The sequence below is a fragment of the Chiloscyllium plagiosum genome, unplaced genomic scaffold (genome assembly GCF_037043375.1).
Source record: "Chiloscyllium plagiosum isolate Xiang-an unplaced genomic scaffold, Cpla_swu_hap1 HiC_scaffold_4, whole genome shotgun sequence".
In the NCBI taxonomy this organism is placed as follows: domain Eukaryota; kingdom Metazoa; phylum Chordata; class Chondrichthyes; order Orectolobiformes; family Hemiscylliidae; genus Chiloscyllium; species Chiloscyllium plagiosum.
The window spans coordinates 32,798,728-32,821,088 of NW_028270142.1; the positions used below are offsets into that span (position 1 = coordinate 32,798,728).

General features: G+C 40.9%; 1 protein-coding gene across 2 annotated transcripts in view; it reads right to left on the reverse strand.

Annotated features, from left to right (window-relative positions):
* The window catches only part of LOC122549307 (transcription activator GLI3), a 382,007-nt gene that overhangs the window by 314,486 nt on the left and 45,160 nt on the right, over positions 1-22,361 (reverse strand). The window contains exons 2-3 of one of the 2 annotated variants that reach the window (XM_043688905.2): positions 22,136-22,197; positions 20,412-20,574 (exon numbers count right to left, since the gene is read on the reverse strand). In XM_043688905.2, the coding sequence (XP_043544840.2) occupies positions 20,412-20,535 (124 nt within the window). In that variant the 5' untranslated portion in view covers positions 20,536-20,574; positions 22,136-22,197. The remainder of the gene's footprint in view (positions 1-20,411; positions 20,575-22,135; positions 22,198-22,361) is intronic. The other variant, XM_043688906.2, reaches the window with a different exon arrangement.

The following is a 22,361-nucleotide window of genomic DNA, read 5'->3' on the forward strand; positions in this document are numbered from 1 at the left end:
TAAGGTAGTCCATTTGATTTTATTCTTACTTTCCTTACTATTGCCTGATTCAACAGAGTGACTTGCTCGGCCATTTCAGGGGACAGTTGAGAGTCAACCACAGTGTTGTAGGCTTCAAATCACATTTGGGCAGTTTCCTTCCCTAAAGGGCATTGGTAAACCAGATATGTTTTCGACAACAATCCTTTCATAGACATTATTTTTATTGAATTCAAATACCACACACTGCCAAGGTGAAATTCAAAATCCAGGTTCCCACAACATTCCCTCAGTATCTGCATTACTAGACTGGTGACAATACCACCAAGCCATCGCCTACATCTCTGCTGATGGTAAATGAAGAAATTCCCAGGTGTTGACACTCAGGGAACTGCTGGAAACCAGGCAACTGCTTGCAGGAGATGTTTCCATGGTGTCGTCAATAATGGCGTTCAGATAAATACAAATGCAAGCACAGAAGCATCAGTGTGCATGTGTGTGTGTGTGTATGCGCGCGCGTGTGTTTATTTTTTCTCAAACACCCTGGCCATTAGCTCCCAGCAGTAAAAGCAAAGCGAAAGGAGGAATGAGGAACTTGACTTTATTCCAGATGCCAAGAGCACATACAGAGGCAGGTAGATACCCAGCCTGGGTCAGCACCGTATACAACCCCCCAAGAAGTCTCTTCACACGACATTCCAGACCACCATCCTGCCCATCACCCTCAGCCCTGTGAGAGTCCACTCTGGCAAGAAGACACTCAGCTTATCTGTGCTCTCTAGATATAGGCGCTTCTAGATCAGTGACCAAAGCACCAAGGCCAATATGCTCCATTGTTGAGCAGACTCCATTGGCAGATAGGCTTCCTCCACCTCAGCTGCCAACCCAGAGGCTACATTGAGACATGTGGGAGGGAAAGAAAGGGAGAGACCTTTGAGGGCAAATTGGTGGCATGGTTAACACTTCATGTTCTGACACATATAAATATGTATAGTCACCTTTTTGTGTGCCAATGCCTCAAATGCAGTCTTGAAAGTCCTGAAGGCAACTATCCATATCCTGAAATTCTGTTCCATGGTCGAAGTGTGAGGTGAGCAGTTGCTGCACCATGAACAAGCAATGGGTCATCGCAGAGGCCTGTGACTTTGTGTTCCATCTCTCCACATGTACAGACACTGATATTACATCACAGACATCAATGGGGTTCAGTCACAAGCCTGCATGAAATGGTTGTGAGTCAAGGAGATGGACTGCACACAGTCAGATCGTGTCAAAGGGTCACAAGGCACGCAGTGCTCAACCTTTGCTGTCTGGTTGTGTGTTTCCTGTGTTGCCCTTCAAAGGCTCGCACATAACTGTAAGTTGAAAGAACTCACAGATGGTAGCATTTACCCAGTTCATTCTGGGCTGTGGTCGCAACCATTTTCATTTCCATTGTGCACTGAGTAGGTGGCTGAAAATGTGTTGCTGGAAAAGCGCAGCAGGTCAGGCAGCGTCCAAGGAACAGGAGAATCGACGTTTCGGGCATAAGCCCTTCTTCAGGAATGAGGAAAGTGTGTCCAGCATGCTAAGATAAAAGGTAGGGAGGTGGGACTTGGGGGAGGGGCATTGGAATTGCGATAGGTGGAGGGAGGTCAAGTTGAGGGTGATAGGCGGGAGTGGGGTGGGGCGGAGAGATCAGGAAGAAGATTGCAGGTTAGGAAGGCGGTGCTGAGTTCGAGGGATTTGACTGAGACAAGGTGTGGGGAGGGGAAATGAAGAAACTGGAGAAATCTGAGTTCATCCCTTGTGGTTGGAGGGTTCCCAGGCAGAAGATGAGGTGCTCTTCCGCCAACCGTCGTGTTGCCATGGTCTGGCGATGGAGGGGTCCAAGGACCTGCATGTCCTTGGTGGAGTGGGAGGGGGAGTTAAAGTGTTGGGCTACGGGGTGGTTGGGTTGGTTGGTCCAGGTGTCCCAGAGGTGTTCTCTGAAACGTTCCGCAAGTAGGTGGCAGCAGCCAGTCCTCAGATCCTGAGGTCTGGGCTTTACCTCACCTTGTCGGTGAACTCCCAAACACCATCATTTTTTTTTGATGAGCCTCTCTGTTAACCCCATAGGCAATTCACCTTTTCATCCCCACCAACCTGTCTTTCTGTGTTTGAATCTATTAAACTTTCCCCTCCCCATCCCAAGTATGTGTGGTGAACATCAGGTGTTGTAGTTCACTGTCCTCCCCCAGATGCCAGTTTGCTACACACTGTCAACAACCCCACCACCACGCACCCCCACTCCTACATGACTTCTTATTCATCCATGATCCAGTGTCTCCCCACTTTATATACTGAATTGGCCCCCTTCACGATTGTTATACCTTCTGCATCCCAGCTCCTCAAAACACTCTACCCTACTCCTGGTATGCAGTGGACAGCTGAACATGGCCCACTCTCCTACAGGAACCCAGCCAAACAGCCCCAAACTATGAGTGATCAGACTCCTGACTGATATCTGTCCAGCTCCCTTGCTGTGTTCCTGCCACTCCCCAGACTGTGCAGGTATGAATCCCTGAGTCTAACTGCACTGAACAGATGCGGACTGATAACAAGTCTGATCATCAGTGAGGGTTATTGTACCATGACCTCACATATGGCTGGGGGTTGGTTAGCTCACTTGGTTGGTTAGCTGGCTTATAATGCGAGTCGCATGGGTTCAATTCCTAAACCAATTGAGGTTACAATGAAGGATCCTCCTCCTCAACCTTTCCCCTTGCTTGGAGCCTAGTAACTCTCAAGTTTAACCACCACCAATTATCTCTCTCACACACACACAGAGCAGTCCTTTGGTCTGTTAAAAGTATGGCGATTTTACTTTTACCTCATACATGGTCATTTGTTTGAAGTACATGGCGTGTTAGCTGATAAGTTGTGAGAGTGATGCAGCAATGTACAATATGCTGGCTTCTAACAAGCATGACAGGCTGTCTGGCTTTGCGTCAGCACTAAATAGCAAGGCAAGTGGGTAGCATTATGAGTTTTTAAGCGGGGGGGGGGGGCAAAGTGCAAGAAGGCAAGGAGAGATACTGCAAGCCTCCAAATAGGCATTAAGTGACTGAGTTCTAAGAAAGCGAGCGAGAATCCCAGAGATGCAGCCTGCTCCAACCCATGAGCTGGGTGCCTATACCTGGGCACAAAATGATCTTGCCACAGCATTTCAATAATAGTTGCCACATGCTTCAAAGTGCAGCAGTGATGTGTCATGATGGCATTGATAGGCTGGCACGTATTGGATGCGAGCAACCATGGGCCTGGGTGCATGTGGCCTCTGTCCTGCTTTGGGATGTTGGTGCCAGATATCTAAGATGGCAGTCCAGAGGAGCAAGCAGGAAAAGGGACTTCCACGGTGAAAATTCTCAAGCATCTTATTTTTTCAGTGGTTGGTAGGAGAGGAAGTTTCATGTTAATGACGTGGAATGTGGAGTTAATTAGGCTCTCAACAAGTAATAAATAATCCCCCTCATAATAGGCATTTTGCCATGCTTAAAGAAAATCTCATCTCGATGCTTGGAACTCTGCTGGAAAATGTAGCTAATTTCCCCCATTTTTGAGGAGGCCCTTGCTGAACTTCTCACATGCTCTCCCAGGTTTCTCACCGTTATGCATTCAAGACCTAGAAATCTGTTCCTAAGTCCTAAGTTCTTAAATTCAATCACTGCAACTATATTATTGAATTTAGCAAAAACAGAAACTGCTGGGAAAACGCAGCAGGTTGAGCAGCATCTGCGGAGAGGAGGCAGAGTTAATGTTTCAGGTCTAGTTTTAAGGACGGGTCACTGGACCCGCAAGATTAACTCTGCTTTCTCTCCAGCAATGCTGCCAGACATGGTGAATTTTTCCAGCAATTTCTGTTTTGTTCTGGATTTCCAGCATCCGCAGTTCTTTTTATGTATTGTTGATCTTAACCATGCCTCCAAATTTCAAAGGTAAGATACACTTTGTGTACTATATTATAAAGTAGGCTGCATACCATTGATACTTACATAATATTGCACAATTCACTCATTTCAGGAAATTAGAACAGAAAATAAACTGCACTGTTAAAAAAAAATTGAGAACGCAGGATTTCTGACAAGATTTGAGAACAGTGGCATCACGTTTTCAAAGTTTTATCAGAAACTTTTACTTAACCATGTTGAGGACAAGTTGATAAACTACCCAGCAGGAGTAAAATAAAGTTTATTGAGCCTGTATTATGCAAATAATATAATTAGTCCTTATTAACTGGGTTTTGAGATGGCTCTCCGTTATCTAAACCAATGAAATGTTAATCATTTACTTAGAAAAGGTGACAATGGATTTGCCACTTTCTTTGTTGGCTGCTCCTTAAGATTAACCCTACAACTCACAGTCTCCCACTTTTAACAAAAGCCTGTGACATATCCAAAACAGTAACTCTTTTCAAAGAGATTTGTCTTCCAAGAGCATATTATCTACACAACTGTTTATGCAGACAACTATTGACACTTTGCTCATCTGTAGCTTGGGTTAAGTACATACAGGTCATCAAATGGTGCAATAAAACCATTCAACACCACCATCTCCTCTGAGACATTTAGAAAAAATGGTGGCACATGAATTCTTGCACATGAGTAGCGAGTAACAAGGTCAACCATTAGAAACTACTTCACCAATCCAAAAGGATACAAATCTTCAAGTAAAACTGCAAAAAGATTCCTTCTTAATGCAAAGTGCATATTGCATTCATTTTACTGTAGCTGCACTATGATAAGCATCTTTCAATATATTGTGCTCTTTTCCTTGACAGTGGATGTGTGTATACAAATCTTTCCATAAAAAGTCAATTTGGGAGAAGGGGTAGAAAATAACATTTAAGTATGAAAAGATTATTTAGGAAACAGGAAGAACTGGGAAAACATTCATTAATTTTCTACAAATTAACAAAGTGTGTCATAATAAAAGCATACATTAATAATATATATAAAGTAAATTACTGTAAAATTAGCATTGTCTGCTTAGTGCCCACAAAGAACATGCAATCAAAATTTAACATACTTTCTTAAATATATGCCAATATTCATTTCTTTAAAACAACTGTAAACACATTCATGAACAAATTGAGTTCTTTAGGGTCTAGTAGAAAATTTAAAAATAAATAAATCAAAGAAACAATTTAACAAGTTCCATTTTGGACTTGTTTGATAGGATAAATTTGTTACACTACAATTCAGAAAAGTATGGTCTTAAGATTCTTTCTCCCCAATAAGAAGCAATTCAGCACATAATTGTACTAAAGATGCCATTCAAAAGCAAGTTATTACTTATAAATAGCTTATCAAAATAATCTATTTGTACCTTGTTATCTTTGGATACTCTTTCACATCTACAAACAATTTTATCAAACCATTGAGGGGGCCCATCTCCAAGTTAAAATCAACGTAAGACAGAATAAACCATAAATAAGCTTGAGGCAGTCTTCTACACAAGCAACTGGTAAAACTTAGGAAGTAAGTTAAAAGTGATTGATGGCTCCTTCTGCATTATGCCTTCTTCAAAGAGGGAAGAAACTTGCAGCTCCTGTAACTTCTTTTTTTAAGTATAATCAAGTTAAGACACCTTGGTGTGCCTGCTGTGAGTTTTATAGATTGTGCAGGAGAGTGTGTGATTTTAAAAAAAGAACATTCTCTTCTTTTCTTCAACTGCTTTTATTTGGCAGCCTTAGGGTACTTCACCTCCTGTAAAGATCACATAAATTAAATCCCATCACTCAATCCAACCAGGTAAACTGCAAAGGATAGAATTGAAGGTTTCTCAGCTGCTTGGCTGCTGGGCTGGGACGGGGTGGTGGTAGTGGGGTGACAGAGGTGTGAGCATGATGATGCTCTTAACTGAAGAAGGAGGTGGCGTGACAGCAATCTCTCCCCATCTCTTTAGTGGGGTGATGTATGATGGAATAATCTATCAGAGCAAGAGGGTGGCTGTCGGCACACAGAGAATTTTGCCCTGGCAAAGGCAGGAACCACACTTATTACCAGCAAGTAATTATGAAATCGTACAACACCTCCTCCTTTCTAAGCTGACTTGCATCATAATGTCAGCACAAGGGAACAAATAGAGGACTCCAATCAAAGCATGTCACGCTGATGAATAAAAGTGAAATCCAATAATTATCATTTTCTAATATATACATATTACATAGTTCAAGTGAAAAAAATACCAATTCTTGGCTGAAAGAGATTTCAAAGAGGGCTTTAAAAATGTAATGATAATCTAATTCAAATGATAAAAAAAATTTCTTCACACAAGCAGTAGTGAACCTATGGCATTCTCTACCACAGAAGAGTGTAGAGCCAAATCATTTAATATATTCAAATAAGAGATTATTTTGATAATAAAGGCAACGAATGATATGGGGAGAAAATAGTAATATGGAATTGAAATAGAGGATCAGCCATGATCATGCTGAATAGCAGATCGAGCTTGAAGGGCCAAATGGCCCACTCCTGCTCCTAGTTTCTATGTTTTAAAATATGATTTTCGTAACTCATAATCTCCACAACTGCTTTCTGATTGGTCAGAAGTAATCCTATTCCATGTCAAAACACTATTGTTGGAACAACAGCAGCCTTACTGTTGTGTTCATTACAACCAAATGAGCTTCAGTTCACAAAACAAAGCATAAACTTTACAAATGGTTAAAACAAATTTGCACAACCTGGAGTAATGAGGAAAAAGTCAAGCATATAAAATCCTTCAGAACTTCTATTCTTAATCAATCACGAAAGACCAACGATATTGTTAAAGCCTTTGATCACAGATCTTCTTTCAAGCTCACAATCACAGTTGGGGTGACCTAGGTTTGCAGAAAGAATGGAGAGAATACCTCAGAGACAAAACACAGTGAAATCGGAGCAATCATCAATTCATTCCTCATGAAAAAAGGAAAAAGAACTGATATATCCTATAGGAATATAAAACACAGTCCACCATAAAAGCAGTAAAATAAATGGCACAGCAATCAAATACAAGTCTCAGGTTAAATTAATCCTGACAGCACTTCAAATTCATATTACCAAATCCTGTAATAAAATGCTTATAAAATTCCTTTCAAAAACTGACTGTCCAATATTTTATCCAAAATTTGGAATGAAAATACATTTGGAATGGATTAAAACTCTCAATTAAACTCCAATTTGATTTAAAAAGCAGGAATGCCATGGAGACAATAACTGTTTTGTAGTTTTAGCCATGAACAGCTCAATGGCAACAGAATCAAACAGTCATTTTGTCAAAAAGTATAGAAAGTTTTATTTCTCCCTCTTCTTCCAACAATAAGCACTGAAGGAAGTGTTTGAGTTCCTCTGTCATTTTCAATTTGCTTAGGTGCAATTTGTGTTAATATGGGCTCAGATTCCAGTTCAACCTTTTTGACCAAAGGCACCAGACATCATTACAATTGCTTTCTGAGGTAGGGTGTGCATTCTAAAGCATAACAATGGTTTCAAATGCATCTGACCTCCCAGGTAAATATAAAAGATCCCTTGGATCGATTCAAAGCAGAGCTGGGAAATCTGCGGCTGGATAAGAGTGGTGCAGGAAAAGCACAGCAGTTCAGGCAGCATCCGAGGAGCAGGAAAATCGATGTTTCGGGCAAAAGCCCTTCTTCACGAATACAGGCAGAGTGCCTGAAGGGTGGAGAGATAAATGAGAGGAGGGTGGGGGGGTAGGGAGGAAGTAGCATAAAGTACAATAGGTGAATGGGCGTGGGGATGAAGGTGATAGGTCGGAGAGGAGGGTTGGGGAATGTAACAAAGAGTACAATAGGTGAATGGGGGTGGGGATGAAGGTGATAGGTCAGGGAGGAGGGTGGGGGAAGGTAGTAAAGAGTACAATGGATGGATGGGGGTGGGATGAAGGTGATAGGTCAGAAAGGAGGGTGGAGTGGATAGGTGGAAAGGAAGATAGGCAGGTAGGACAAGTCAGGGGGACAGTGCTGAGCTGGAAGTTTGGAATTGGGGTGAGGTGGGGGAAGGGGAAATGAGGAAACTGTTGAAGTCCACATTGATGCACTGGATTTGAAGTGTTCCGAGGCAGAAGATGAGGTGTTCTTCCTCCAGGCGTCGGGTGGTGAGGGAGCGGCGGTGAAGGAGGCCCAGGACCTCCATGTCCTCGTTAGAATGGGAGAGGGAGTTGAAATGTTGGGCCACTGGGTGGTGTGGTTGATTGGTGAGGATGACCCACAGGTGTTCCCTAAAGTGCTCTGCTAGGAGACGTCCAGTCTCCCCAATATAGAGGAGACCACATCAGGAGCAACAGATACAATAAATGATATTGGTGGATGTGCAGGTAAAACTTTGATGGATGTGGAAGGCTCCTTTGTGGCCTTGGATGGAGGTGAGGGAGGAGATGTGGGCACAGGTTTTGCAATTCCTGCAATGGCAGGGGCAGGGTTGGGGGGGGGGAATGGACCTGACCAGGTAGTCACGGAGGGAACGGTCTTTGCAGAAGGCGGAAAGGACTGGGGAGGAAAATATATCCTTGGTGGTGGGGTCCGTTTGGAGATGGCGGAAATGTCGGCAGATGATTTGGTTTATACAAAGGTTGATAGGGTGGAAGGTGAGCACCGGGGGGGGCGGGGGGTTCTGTCCTTGTTATGGTTGGAGGGGTGGGGTCTGAGGGTGGAGGTGCGGGATGTGGGTGCATTGGAGGGCATCTTTAACCACGTGGGAAGGGAAATTGCGGTCTCTAAAGAAGGAGGCCATCTGGTGTGTTCTGTGGTGGAACTGGTCCTCCAAGGGAGCAGAATCGGCGGAGGCGGAGGAATTGGGAAATCTACTGCTGTCCCAGTCAACGTGTGTCACTCAAACAACACATCCAGGACCGAATCTTAACATATTTTGGTTAAGTGTCACTTTCATCAAGTTTCGTTGGGGATTTTCTCATTGAGGCCTAGCATGTTTTCTTGCACCATCATTCCAATGTCACCCTATTAACTACCAATCACGTTCCTATGGCCCACCACTTGCTTGAATTACCATTCAACCTGCCATATTTGAAAATACTCACCACTGCTGGGATATCCCAGGATTCCTGGCACCAGCAGTGTTGTTAAAAGATCATTGTGTACCTGGTCAAGCATTGGCAGTCTGGAGCTGCCCTGTAAGGTTCATGACATTGGCACCACGCTTTATGGGCGGGACCAGGAGGCATTGGCAGTGCTCGTGCAAAGGAGGGATATCCTCTTTTCACAGAATCAGCAGTGGAGGCATCAACTAAAGAGCATGCAAAATGGCCAGATGTTGTACTTAGGTCAGTGTTGTCTCAGTCATCTGGAGGATCACTCAGCAGTTTAAGAAGATCAATGACCTTCTCCACTCTGTCAGGGTAAGCATCACTGTCTTTCTACCACTACTTCAAACTTACTCTCTCTGCTGCTATTGCATACACGTCCCAAGATGAAGTTCATGCTCTACCTCTCTCACTATTGCATGCAATATCTTCCCTCATTACTGTCATCCAACCTAATCCTCCCTACCACAAACACTTCATGGCCTGTGCACAACCTACTCACTCTAGTGGGACACTTCTCCAACATCCCATCTCTTGCACGATAAATAATGTCAGCCTCTTTAATTGTACTCAATCCCTTCCTTTTTTTCATTCCAGTAGAAGTCAGCCAACCATTGGACAAAAGAGCTAAGACTGATGGCGGGGTGCTAGGGTACTCCTCATCCACTACAAGGAGAGGATCCTGATCGTGACAGCACTGAGCATCCAGCTGACCTCTACAGAGTCTGAACTTGACTTACTGTGTCAGATACCACTGACTGAAAGAAGTTTTCTTTCACTTCACGGAAGACTATTCCCCTTCAAAATTGAAATACTGCCATTTGCTTGAAGTACATTTGCGTGGTTGCTGCTGGATATGGTGCAGGTGTGAGATTGATGTTGCATGATGCTGTACAGTAACTGCTCCACCCCTTCACTGATCATTGCTAATAACCATGACAGGCTGCCTGGCCTTTTGTGTCTGCACTCAAAGGCAAGTCCAGACAGAAATACTGTATGCCCCTGTTAGCTCTGGCTATGGGAGCAAAGCAATAAAAGGCAAGACAGGAGTGCTGTGAACATCTAGGTGGACGCTAGGTGAGTGAGTGCTAAGAAATCGAGAAACTGTCATGTCCGCATAGGCAGCCTGGTCCAATCCATAAACTGAGAGCCTCTCTGTGCACACAAATTGTCGTTGAAGCAGCATTTCAAAGATAGTTGCTAATGAGCTAATGCCAGCGCAGCATTAAAGTGCAGAAGCATGCTGTAAATGGCTGGAGATGTGCTATGATTGTGTGGAGAAGCTGACACATGTCAGCTGCCAATGTAAATGGATGTACGCAGATGTGGCCATGAGCATACTCTGAGATGTTGCTTCTGAATGTGTGGAGATTCGGAGGAGCAAGCAGTGAGCTGCGAGTTGCCAGACACCTGCATTGAGGTCAGGTCAGGAATTATTGCCATCAGATTTCTATCTGGCTGGTGGAAGAATTGGAACCTGCATAATAATGAGATTAGATTAAGTAATGATAAGTGTAGTAATGAGAAATAATACCAGTTAATTGACCTCTCACTGCTCACTAGCAAAAATCTCATGTCAACATCCCAAACTTAGTTGGGAAATGTGACTTGTTACTTTTGACATCACTAAACCTTTCCTGTGATTCTCCCACATTTTGACATAGTCTACATCACTCAAGTGCTGGGAAGATTCCAAACAAACAAACAGAAGATCTGCTCATTTATTTCACAGCTGTCTGTGGGATCTTACTGCGTGTAATTTAATTTCTGCACTTAAATAGATTACAGCAATGTCTACACTTCAGTGTATTGGTGGCTAAGTGTTTTGGAGTACCAAAAGTAATGAAATGTTCTGTATAAATGAATAAACCAAAAGGTTTCTCCAGCAATTTCTGTACTGTGCAAATGAAGTTATTTTCATTTATTATAGATTTGCAATTTTTCATTTTTAGTTTGCATTCATTCTTGTACTGAGTTCAAAGATATCAAAGGTTCTCACTGCTCGAACTGCTCTGTGGTATAAAAGCATGCATTGGCATCTCCCAGCAGCTCAATGCACAAATTAGAGAATTTGTCAATCAAAAATACACTTAATGAATTTTAAATCCCATTAAAAATAGGTTTGGAAATTAACATTGATCAAATTTAGAAGTATCTTGTTGGGGTACTGGAGACCACCTATTCTGACTCATGAGCCTCCCACAGCCAGTCACAAGCCCAGGTTAAACCTGCCACTAAACTCAATTAAAAAGACACAGGGCTTCCCAAGAGCTTGCTTCAGCAAATCAAATTTACTTGGGTTATCGCCAACTTGGAGGTATTCATGTTTTGGAAAACAGCAATCCTGGCATGTAATAAGCACAGTATAAAAACCGAAAGGAAAACAGAATGTGCCAAAAATATTCAGCAAGTCTGGCAGCATCTGTGAAGAGAAGTTGAGTTAATAGAAAAACACAGAGTTATAAGCAGCTTATAGGGAGTTTATAAGGAGAAAATTGCTGCGCATTCTAAGGCAATTCCAGCCAATACCAGAGGCTATAAACAACCCAGTTTTCAAAAGTTCACTCCTGAATTATCAGCAAAATATCAAAGCCAGTTAGTCTTGGCACTACACAATAAAGTAGAAGGTGACCACTAACCCAACTGGCCAAATTGTATCACCATATTGTCTCAACTAGTTATACCTTCACTCATACCTGAATACAACTATGATCACAAAAGCAGCATTCCAGACACATCTGGATGAATACGTGAATAGGAAAGGAATAGAGGAATACGGATCCTGCAAGTGAATACAGTTTTAGTAAGGATGGGCAAAATCTGTCGGCACAGTCTGTAAGGCCAAAGGGCCTCTTCCTGAGCTGTATTGTTCTTTGTTCTTTGTCATCTGCTGCTTAGCCACCAAAGTGGTCATGTGATAGTATTGAAGCAATGTGTTTGTGATATTGTTTTTGAAAAACAACTCCTTGCAGATAAATCACCTCAGGAAAGTACAGACTACATATCAATTTAGAGACAGAGCCATTCACAACCAAAAGAATCAGAACATATGAAATTAAAGTAGCACTAGGCCTTACCACCCCTTAAGCCTGCTCCACCATTCAATAAGACAATGGCTGAGTTTTGTCCTCAAACCAATTTTTTATGCAATCCCCATATTTCTTTGTGTTTAGACTTCAAAAATCTATTGAAATCAGACTTGAATACACCTAATGATTGAGCATTCTTTGGGGGTACAGAATTTGAAAGATTGGTAACTTTCTAAATGAAGTTTTTTCTCCTTTCTCAGTCCTAAATGGCCTACATCTTATCCTGAAATGATGGCCCCAGGTTCTATACTCTCCAGCCAGGGGAAACAGCCTCTCAGCTTCTACCCTGTCAAACTCTCTCAGAATCTTATACATTTCAATGAGATCACCTCTCATTCTTTCATTCACAATTAGTGAAGTCTGTTGGATGAGCACATGTAGTTCAATTCTCTTTCATCGAGTTAACAATAGAGTTCAATGAGTATCTAACCACCCACATGAAAAGCAACTGGATTGCTAGGGACAATGAATTACTAAGGCAACTGCAAACTTCAGTGACTCTTGAACAGAGCATTCACAAAAAAACGTGTTTATGTAGTAGTAAATCTCTGCAGGGTCTCAAAACACTTTGGAACCAGAGGACTAATTTTGAAGTGATTATCTCAGCAAATGCAGTGATTCACAAACAGCATTTGTTTAACAAACTTACTATTTTAGATACAATTTGATGACAAATTAATATTGACCAAGCCAAGTCTTCTACAGCTTGCCTTTGACATATGCCTCAGCTAGCAGATGCAATGTTGATTCTATGTCCTATCCAAAATAGAGCTCACTCTCAATAATGATCATTTGCTATCAGTTTGAACCCAGAACTATGACTCAGGGTTGAAAATATCTTTCACTGAGCCAAGCTGACATATAAACCTCTTAACACTGTGAGACTGCATACAAATAAGATCCCTTCTGTCTACCTTCAACTAATTACAGTAGAAACTTCTTTAGTGGAACACTGTCCTGTGGTAAGTAACCTGCATCTTACAGTCAAGCAAATGTGACTGCCTTTTACAATCTTTAAATGTAAAGTATGTAGATACATACTTTAATTTGTCTAGAATTGTTTGATTGCCCTGCTGGCACAGTCACAATACTCCAACCCTCCCTTTGTAGAATATCTACCTTTGGGAGGAGGGTTGTTTTGAAGCAGCAAATAGCAAGATTCCTTCTTCTTCCAATGTTGGAGATACATATCATATTAGCCAATCATAAGATAAACTGCAACAATAAATATCAGGCTACTGTTTAAATAGAAGGAGGGGCAATGCAGCAGGCGAGATAGTGAAATAGTGTTAAAATTACTGATTAGTAATCCAAACATCCATGTAAATGGCTTTGGTTCAAATTCCCACTATGCCAGGTAATGAAATTTAAATTTAGTTCATATATTTGTAATGGAAAACTAGTCTCAGTAATGGTGACTATGAAACTATCAATAATTGTCATAAAAACCCATCTGACTCACCAATCTCCAATGTCCTTTAGGGAAGGAATTCTACTGTTGTTCTTCACCACTTCTCGGGTGGAGAAAATCATACGCTGTGTCATAATGGCCACAAATGATATTATATGGTCCATAGATTAATATCTTCCATCATTTTGCTCTAATATGTACTCTGTTAAGGATGTTTCACAATGCTTTGTTTGACAAGTTTGGGATCTTGTAAATTTAAGACAATTACTTATCTAAATAAAGTTGTAAAATTATTCCTCTTTATTTTAGTCATTATGTAAATTAAATACTGCAAAGGAAACTTCAGCAACATCACATTTCCACAATGGAGCATCACACAAGTCAAGCAAAGGTTGAAGAATCAGCGTCACAGGATTAAAAACAAACTCTGATCCATATCCCATCTGGTCAAAAAATACTATGGCCCAACTTTTCACAAAAACAAAAGAGCTGAACACCTTACCCAAAACGGGACCGGACCCTCAAGTTCAAAAGTCCCTCCTCACTTTCAACAGTTGCTGCTTTCACTAGGAGTTGGGATTGAAAGGGTGCTATTTAGCCATGTGGAAAACTTGAACCAACAGAGCCATATGAACTCCATGGTGTCTTCAAACAAGCAACATTTTTGATAGAGTAAGGTCTGTTAAGAGTAGACATATGTGTAAAAGGTTGCAAGCTGTCAAGTTATTCAAATCCCCAGCTTTTTAAATTTTTAAAGAAAACAACCTGATGTGGTTCTGATTTGAAAAAAAAGACCAGTGCTTTGGAATTTCAATGGCTGTTTATTGACATAAGCCGGAGGAATATCATCATTGTAATGGTACTGCTTGGCTGCTTAAACAATGGTCATCATGGGGAAGGAGTGGGGGGGATATAAAGTCATTGTGGGATTGATAGCTTCAAGTGGTTACAAAAGGATCAGCTGTCTTTGATGTGGGGCTATAAACACTAATATTTGCTTATATAAGAGATTAACTCCTTGAAGGGATTTCAAGGTATTGAATGGCTTTTGTCAATCAGAGTTGTCATTTTTAAAATATGGTGAAATCTGTAAGAGATTCTTTGGAACTTTGTTAGGTGGGCGGTACGGTGGCACAGTGGTTAGCACTGTTGCCTCACAGCGCCAGAGACCCGGGTTCAATTCCCGCCTCAGGCGACTGACTGTGTGGAGTTTGCACGTTCTCCCCGTGTCTGTGTGGGTTTCCTCTGGGTGCTCCGGTTTCCTCCCACAGTCCAAAGATGTGCATGTCAGGTGAATTGGCCATGCCAAATTGCCCGTAGTGTTAGGTATAGGGGTAAATGTAGGGGTATAGGTGGGTTGCACTTCGGCGGGTTGGTGTGGACTTGTTGGGCCGAAGGGCCTGTTTCCACACTGTAATGTAATCTAATCTAATCTATCCTCAGCATGGTTCCTGACATCTGTCTCCATGGATGAGTCACATGAGTTAGTGTGAAGGGTGAAAGAACAATCAGTGGTGGATGGATGAGTCATTAACATGAGTTCACACTAAATTGATATAAGGACTATAAACAACCATGTCCAGAATTTGTGGCAGGAGAAGAAATAATGAGATGATGAGTTACCTGAGTTGGCATCAAGTTAGATAGGGGCTATAAAGAACCATCAGGTGGATAGAGGGACATTAGTTGACACAGAGAGTGTAAGGAGCCATAGAGCATGGGCAGAGTAGCATTGGTTGGCATACAGAGTATGAGAAGCCATGGAGTTGGGTAGAAGAGGATAGTTGGGTAGGCTTATGTGGAAGGTATGAGGAGACAATTGTGGGGGGGGGGGGGGGGGAGGGGGAGGGGGGGGGGGGGAAACTAGATGGCGAATATAAAGTAAAATGACTTGGCCTGGAGAATGTCTGGGGGTGAGGAATAAAGGTTACTTTTCCTACAACTGGGATGAAGCACCAGAGCATCAAACAGCATCTAAACAGCTCAGCTCAGCACTTGTTAGGCCCTCTGTGAATGCATGCAAACACAAACACATATATACACACACACACGCATACACACACACACACGTACACACACAACACACACGTACACACACACCACACACACGTACACACACACACGTACATACACACACGTACATACACACATCTATTGAATTAACATTAAAGTACCGTAGTTACCAATAACCATCAATTACTTCACTTATACATCCTTTGTGTGTAAATGCAAGCAAAGTGTTCACTGGCAATTACATTCAGGAACAGCATTAGATGATCCAGATCCTGCTCTTAATGCACACATGTATACTTCTAACAGGAAGTCATTTGCCAGCAGGAATCCTGGCTGAAATCCTAAACCTAGCCCAGGGGCATTTAAAAGACACCATTGCCATCCTTGACTGAGAGCAGTTAATTCAGAAACTGAATGCAGCGTACGGGTTAAAATAACTTTGTACATTTACCAATTGAAATATCACTATTGCATCTTTCTTCACTTTTACAAATTATTCATAACCATTCATAGAATAAGTAAAAGTATATCGATGGGTAACAGAAGTCTAAATATTTGTCTCAAAATTAGTGGATTTAACTATTACAATCATCTTAAAAATAAAACACAAGGAATCTGGTCATTGCAAAGCTTGCATGTGCATCAGTGAGCTAAGACAACATGGAAATGAAAGGGTGCACAGTTAGCAAGAGAGGACAGAGCACTAGAAAAATAAATGAAAAAGAAATCAGGATTTTTTCTCCCCTTCCTGTTCTGAAGAAAGATGACACAAAGACACAGAAAGAAATATGAAGCGGCATTCGTTCAAATGCTCGCAAGTTAAAATGCCCAAGTTAACATCCACAATTTGATTAATGTGCTCTCAACAGTATATTTGAAGCCAAATTCAAAAATCAATAGATATGTGTTGTTTGAAAACCCATACAACAAAAGCTGCCATCCACCTATTAATGTAGGTGGTTCAACAATTTCGAGCTTTATACTTTTTCATCTCCACAGACTTTGATCAGCCTTTCTGAACAGTATTCTCAGAAAGCAGTTTATTACCCACTCCATCAAGTGATCAATGATTTCATTAATATGACAGATCACAAAACTGTCGTATCATTGATACAGGCTTGAAAGATGATTCCAGTTTCCTGCCACATTTCCACAGTCTAGGATACTTACTGGCAGCTCGACTCCATTCAATATTTTCACAGACACAGAAAACTAAAAATCCATTTTCAAACCAATTTCAATTAGAATCCAAGAGTTGTTATCACAGGTGCAACAGAATGGGTCTGTAAGTGGAAAAGTCGTCTGTCCGTTCTGAAATGAAACCTTATCTGTAGCCACAAAGATGGCTGAGGACAGCCTATCTGTAATTTACTTTTTATCCTGTGTTAACTTAAGCTTACTTCTGTCACATGGAATTCCTACTACTTGCTGTTAGTGGGTAATCTAAAAGCTTAAGGAGTGTATGTGAGCATTGATCTTTTCTGCATGAACTTTCCTTTGAACGTTTGCCCCCACCCCACAAATTTTAAATAGCTCAAAATTACATACCAGAGTAAAGATCTGTACTTTTAAATATTACATTATTCTGCAAACACTACATTAGTTTAAGCTTCATAGCTGTGAAGCAAAGAACATAGTTTTAAATTTTAAAAATGACAAGTGCCGTCTCTACCCATTGCATTCCCAGGGATTTTCAATTGCAAGGGCTGGAACATTAGTATTTCATTAATTCTGCACCCAAGTAGAGAGGCTTTTCTCTCACCTCCTCCAGTCTCCTTTAGCAAATTATCCCATGACGGTGGATTTATTCTCTCAAAGACCCCAGACTTTGAGAAACAACAAAAGAATCAGAAGACTTTCTGGTCCACCTGCCTGGCAAATGATGAAGCAGGGAAAAGCATCCCCCAGAGAAACCAATCAAACCATTGTGTGGCACAGTCAGACCTTTTCAACTGTCAAACCAGGAGAGGTGGAAAAAAGATGAAAGAACTTGGGATGAAGCTACCGTTTATGTAAAGATACAGGATTGGTCTCCCAAGATTTAATAATTGGAGTGGTACTCAACGTTTACTTTAAAAAGACAGCATGAGCTAGCCTGACCAATAAAGAAATAAAAGTTAATGTAAAATCCCTAGTCTTTACGAAAACAACTATCTGAAGTTGAATTATTAACATTTAAAGCTCGTGAAGTCCACTTAACAGACACTTAAACTGTTGGAAAAATAAATTGTTCTGTGGCTTTTCAAATACAAAAATAAAGCACTTATTCTTTAAAATGTTGCAATATTATTTTAATCTCTATTTTAAAATAATTTAGTGTGGCCAGAGTATAACTGTGAAAAAACTCGTAGACAATATTCATTTCGAACTCAAAAACACCCCAAACTCCCAACAAAAAAAGTGACATTTTTATGAATTCTAGAATGTTTCCTTTTCATTTTGGTAGGTGGGTGGATTGGGGGAAGGGAAAGCAGCAGGATTGTAAGAAAGGTTTTCATAATAGGGCTAAAGTCTGCCCTGTCCCAGGGGAGTCAGAGATCCTTATCAGCTACTGTGGATTGGGTTTCATGGCATTCCTAACTGCCTTCTATCATAATGTGAGAGTCTGCACACCCGACCCCATCCCCCTACCCCCTTTCAGAATGTTTAATGCAGGCTTAGCTCTCCATATTGCTCACTGCCTCTTTTCAACTCTGACCCACACAACGTGAGTCACGTATTACTTCATTCGGACCATGAGGCCATAAATGGGTAAAAAGTTTTGACACTCCTTTAACAGCAGCATTGCTGGAAAGTACAAACTACTGCTGCAGCAGGAAGTGTTCCATGCAAGAGCCTTACTGTTTGTTTTTTATTACTACCCCAAGATGATCTTTTTTGTTCCCTCTTGCCAAACTCCCCAGAGTTAAAGATGCTAATTAAAGTGGATGGGGAGGGGTGACACAAGAATTCATCTCCGTCTCTATATTTCAGGGGTGGAGCTGGCTGGGGGAGAAGATCTCAGGGGTAGGGAGAGGAATCATAAAAAACTTTAATTTTTAGGGCAGTTCCTCCAAATTCTGCAACACTACATTGTCAGCTCTTACACAATTTAAAAAGAATATACACCTACCATTTGGAACAAAAGAGCAATGAGATTAAAGGAAATAGCCACATCCATGACATTAATGCAGTTTTCATTAAGTCACAGTACTCAATAATTTACACAGTAGGAACCTATCCATCAAATACATAGTTTTGGCAGAACTGATTTTAAGGTTCAGAGCTCTGTTCAAACATCAGCAAATATCAACATTTCAAATACAAAAGCTTCACAGATATTAAAAGCATTAGCTGTCCTCTTGAGTAGATGAAAAGCACCTGCACCAGGCAATCCAAACATATTGTGCTGAAGATGGTTTTTCAGTTGGTCAAAAATGCAGATTCAGAGCAAGGACACAAGGTAGAGGGGAAGGGAACAGAACAGAATGGAAAACTCAGTGATATTCACATGGAATCCTATGCCATAAAGAGGGACCACTCAGCCCTTTATGTGTGTGCCAACTCTTAGAGTTATGTAATTAATTCCATATGCCCATTCTTTCTCTCTACCCATGGAAATAACTCCCCTTCAAGTAAATGTCCCATAAGCTTTTGAAATTTACTAGAGTCTGCTTCCACTATTTGGAGGCAGTGCATTCCACATGATAACACACTACATAAAGAGAAATCTTCATCTCCTTTCTGGTTCTTTTGCCAGTTATTTTAAATCAGTTCTGAGGTTGTCAACCTTTCCACGAATGGAAATACTTGCTCCTTACTTTCCTTATCAACGCCATGCATAATTTAAATCTCCCTCAACATTTCCTACCCAAAATGAAAAAAAACTTTCCAACTTTCCCCAACTTTTCCAGTCTTTCCACATAACTGAAGTCCCTCATGTCTGCGAGGAGAAAGTGAGGTCTGCAGATGCTGGAGATCAAAGTTGAAACTTTATTGCTGGAACAGCACAGCAGGTCAGGCAGCATCCAGGGAACAGGAGATTCGACGTTTCGGGCACAGGCCGAAAGATAAAAGGTAGGGAGGAGGGACTTGGAGGTCCAAGTCCCTCCTCCCTACCTTTTATCTTCTCCTGCTGAACACTCTCTGCTCATTCCTGAAGAAGGGCCTGTGCCCGAAACGTCGAATCTCCTGTTCCCTGGATGCTGCCTGACCTGCTGTGCTGTTCCAGCAATAAAGTTTCAACCCTCATGTCTGCACCCAGCTTGTAATTTTCTTCCTCTCAACATGTGTAAGATGATCCTCAGTTGGTGCACCGATTTTGTGCCTCAGTCTGAATCAAGCATTTTATTTTACGGATTAGCAGCCTCAGCAAGTCAGGGGTCTAATCCATAAACTTCAATTTAGGCATTTTACCAATCATCCGTGTTCTCTGTGCCTACTCTCCCCTTGCACAAACCAGAAACTACATGCAAACGACTAATCCAAACACTGCATCCTCAGTAATGACAGTTCCATGGAGGCATAACACACCACAGCATATTTAAGGCATATTTGCACATATGTGCAACTGGTAGCATCTCTTGCACCCTCTACACCTAAAGGAGAGAGAAAATAAATCACAGAAAATCTCATCAAATTACAAACAGAAGCTTTAATTGGAACAGAACCCAGCAGCATGAAAGAAAAAAATGCTCAGCATTGGTCTTAGAACAGGGATTACGTTAATTCCAAATTCTTCTTCCTCCACCCACGACCAACACTTTCCCAAAACAAACAGAAATCCAGGTGCAGCTGATCTATTCATGAGGAATGCAGAGAACAAAAACAATAATTGCTGCTCTCACTGTTAGCAAATCCCCGTATACTACACGACTTACCATTGGATGTTGTACTGGAGGCTATGGCTTTTTCACTGACATCTGTGCGAGAAGATCCCTTTACAATGGAATTCTCTACTTTTTTCTTTTCAGCTGCAGTAGTACTGTGTGACTGGGCATCCATCGTGATTTTTCATTACCTCAGCTCTCAACACCAGCACAACTGTGAGGCAAAGAAATTGAACAGTATTTTAAAATAAAATCCACATTTCATATTATAACGGTTAGACCATTGATAATATGCTAAAGGATCTGCTATATGTACTATTAGCAATATTTTCTATCACTGTTACGTTCAAACACTTACAAAGACATTTCACAACACAGCCAGAACTTTTCTGAGAGCCTATCCATGGTTTCAGTTTAAAATACTTGCATCCACAACCAAGTACAGAAATAAAGTCTTATTTTTCACTTATTGTATTGGCAAACTGCAATTGAAACTTGTCAATATATATCAACTCTCACAGGTAATCAGCTGTAAAAGCAGCTTTCTAAAATTTCAGTCGAGATAAAGTCAGGCAAGCCATACCTTTTGTATTTGTGAACAGGTTTAAAAGCTGGTACCCCAGACCTTATTTTCAATCTACTCCTGTGAATACCAATCAGGTATTGTTCAAGTGTGTTTTATTGTTTAAAACCCAGTTATGGATTTTTACCAATCGAATATTAAACAGCTAAAATAAAGCAGACATTGTTTAATTTACAGCAACTGGTCGAGTTAAAATTTTACTAAATTTTGGAAAACTACACTTAAAACAAATTATGGTACTTGATTGTGGTGGCTTTCACAGCTTTATAAAATTTTGTAAATTTCAGCAGGCCTCTGGCGTAGTCCTTGCAGTTTTGGAAAGTGGAGGATTATGCAAAACTGTGGGTACGCACCTTTATTGATTTATATACACCCCAGCAAAATAGCACTATGAATTTGTGTGAGTGTCATGAGCTGTATTGATGATCTGAAGAATACTTCTTATGCCACCTGTTACATGAGCGATGCTTTATTTATTTATCCATTGTTTTTACTGGCTGCTTTTTCATTGCATTGGCTAAAATTAATTGATAAAATTTACCCTTCTTAACTTAAAATCACATTATAATATCACATCTTCTCTTGGATCTCTTCCATGCTCTTTAACAACTGCTGTGTTTTACTTCTTTCCTACTATAAGCTGATCTGCACATTCTTTTTTCGCTATCGCCCTTTTATTCTCTTGCAGTCTTACTTTTATTCATTTCATTAGTAACTTCTTTGCCTCCTTTGGGAAGAGCTGTCCAAAACAGCAGTGTCACAGCATTCATCATCATTACATCAGCAGCAAGAAAGTTCACACTGATTGTTATCAGCGTAAAGAGCACTCTGATCACTGTGCAAGCAAACATAACATGTTTAATTTTTAAGAAATAAGCCTGAGTATTTGTGGTGTTCAGCAGTACAGCTTTGATCTGCTCTATTCAAAGTAGTCTTTGGGGATACAATCAAATTCGAACAGTACAAACTATAAAAGAAAAAAGAAACAGAAGAGAAGGCGAGAGTGGGAAATTAGACTTTGTGCTCAAGCATAAAGGCCTGTTTACCAGCCCGATTGAACTGACAAAATATCAAGGGGATTTAGGAATTCAACAAGACTGTGCAACAAATAAATTCAAATCTAGATGATGTATAAAAAGAATAAGATCTGCAATTTACCAATTAATATAGTCAATAAAAGCAAATCTTGTACCTGTGCAAATCTTGTTCCATTAAAGCTGTGTCCTGCTATTGCTCTGTACCTATGCAGTGCTCCTGGGTGTACAAACAACATATCTATTTCACACTTGTGAAGAAATTGATACTGAGTTTGCAAAAGCTGATAGGTAGTAACTGAAACAATGAAAATAAATTTAAAATTGAATTTATCATATTTTTAAAAATAAGTCAATTATCATAGTAAGGTGTTTATTCAGGTC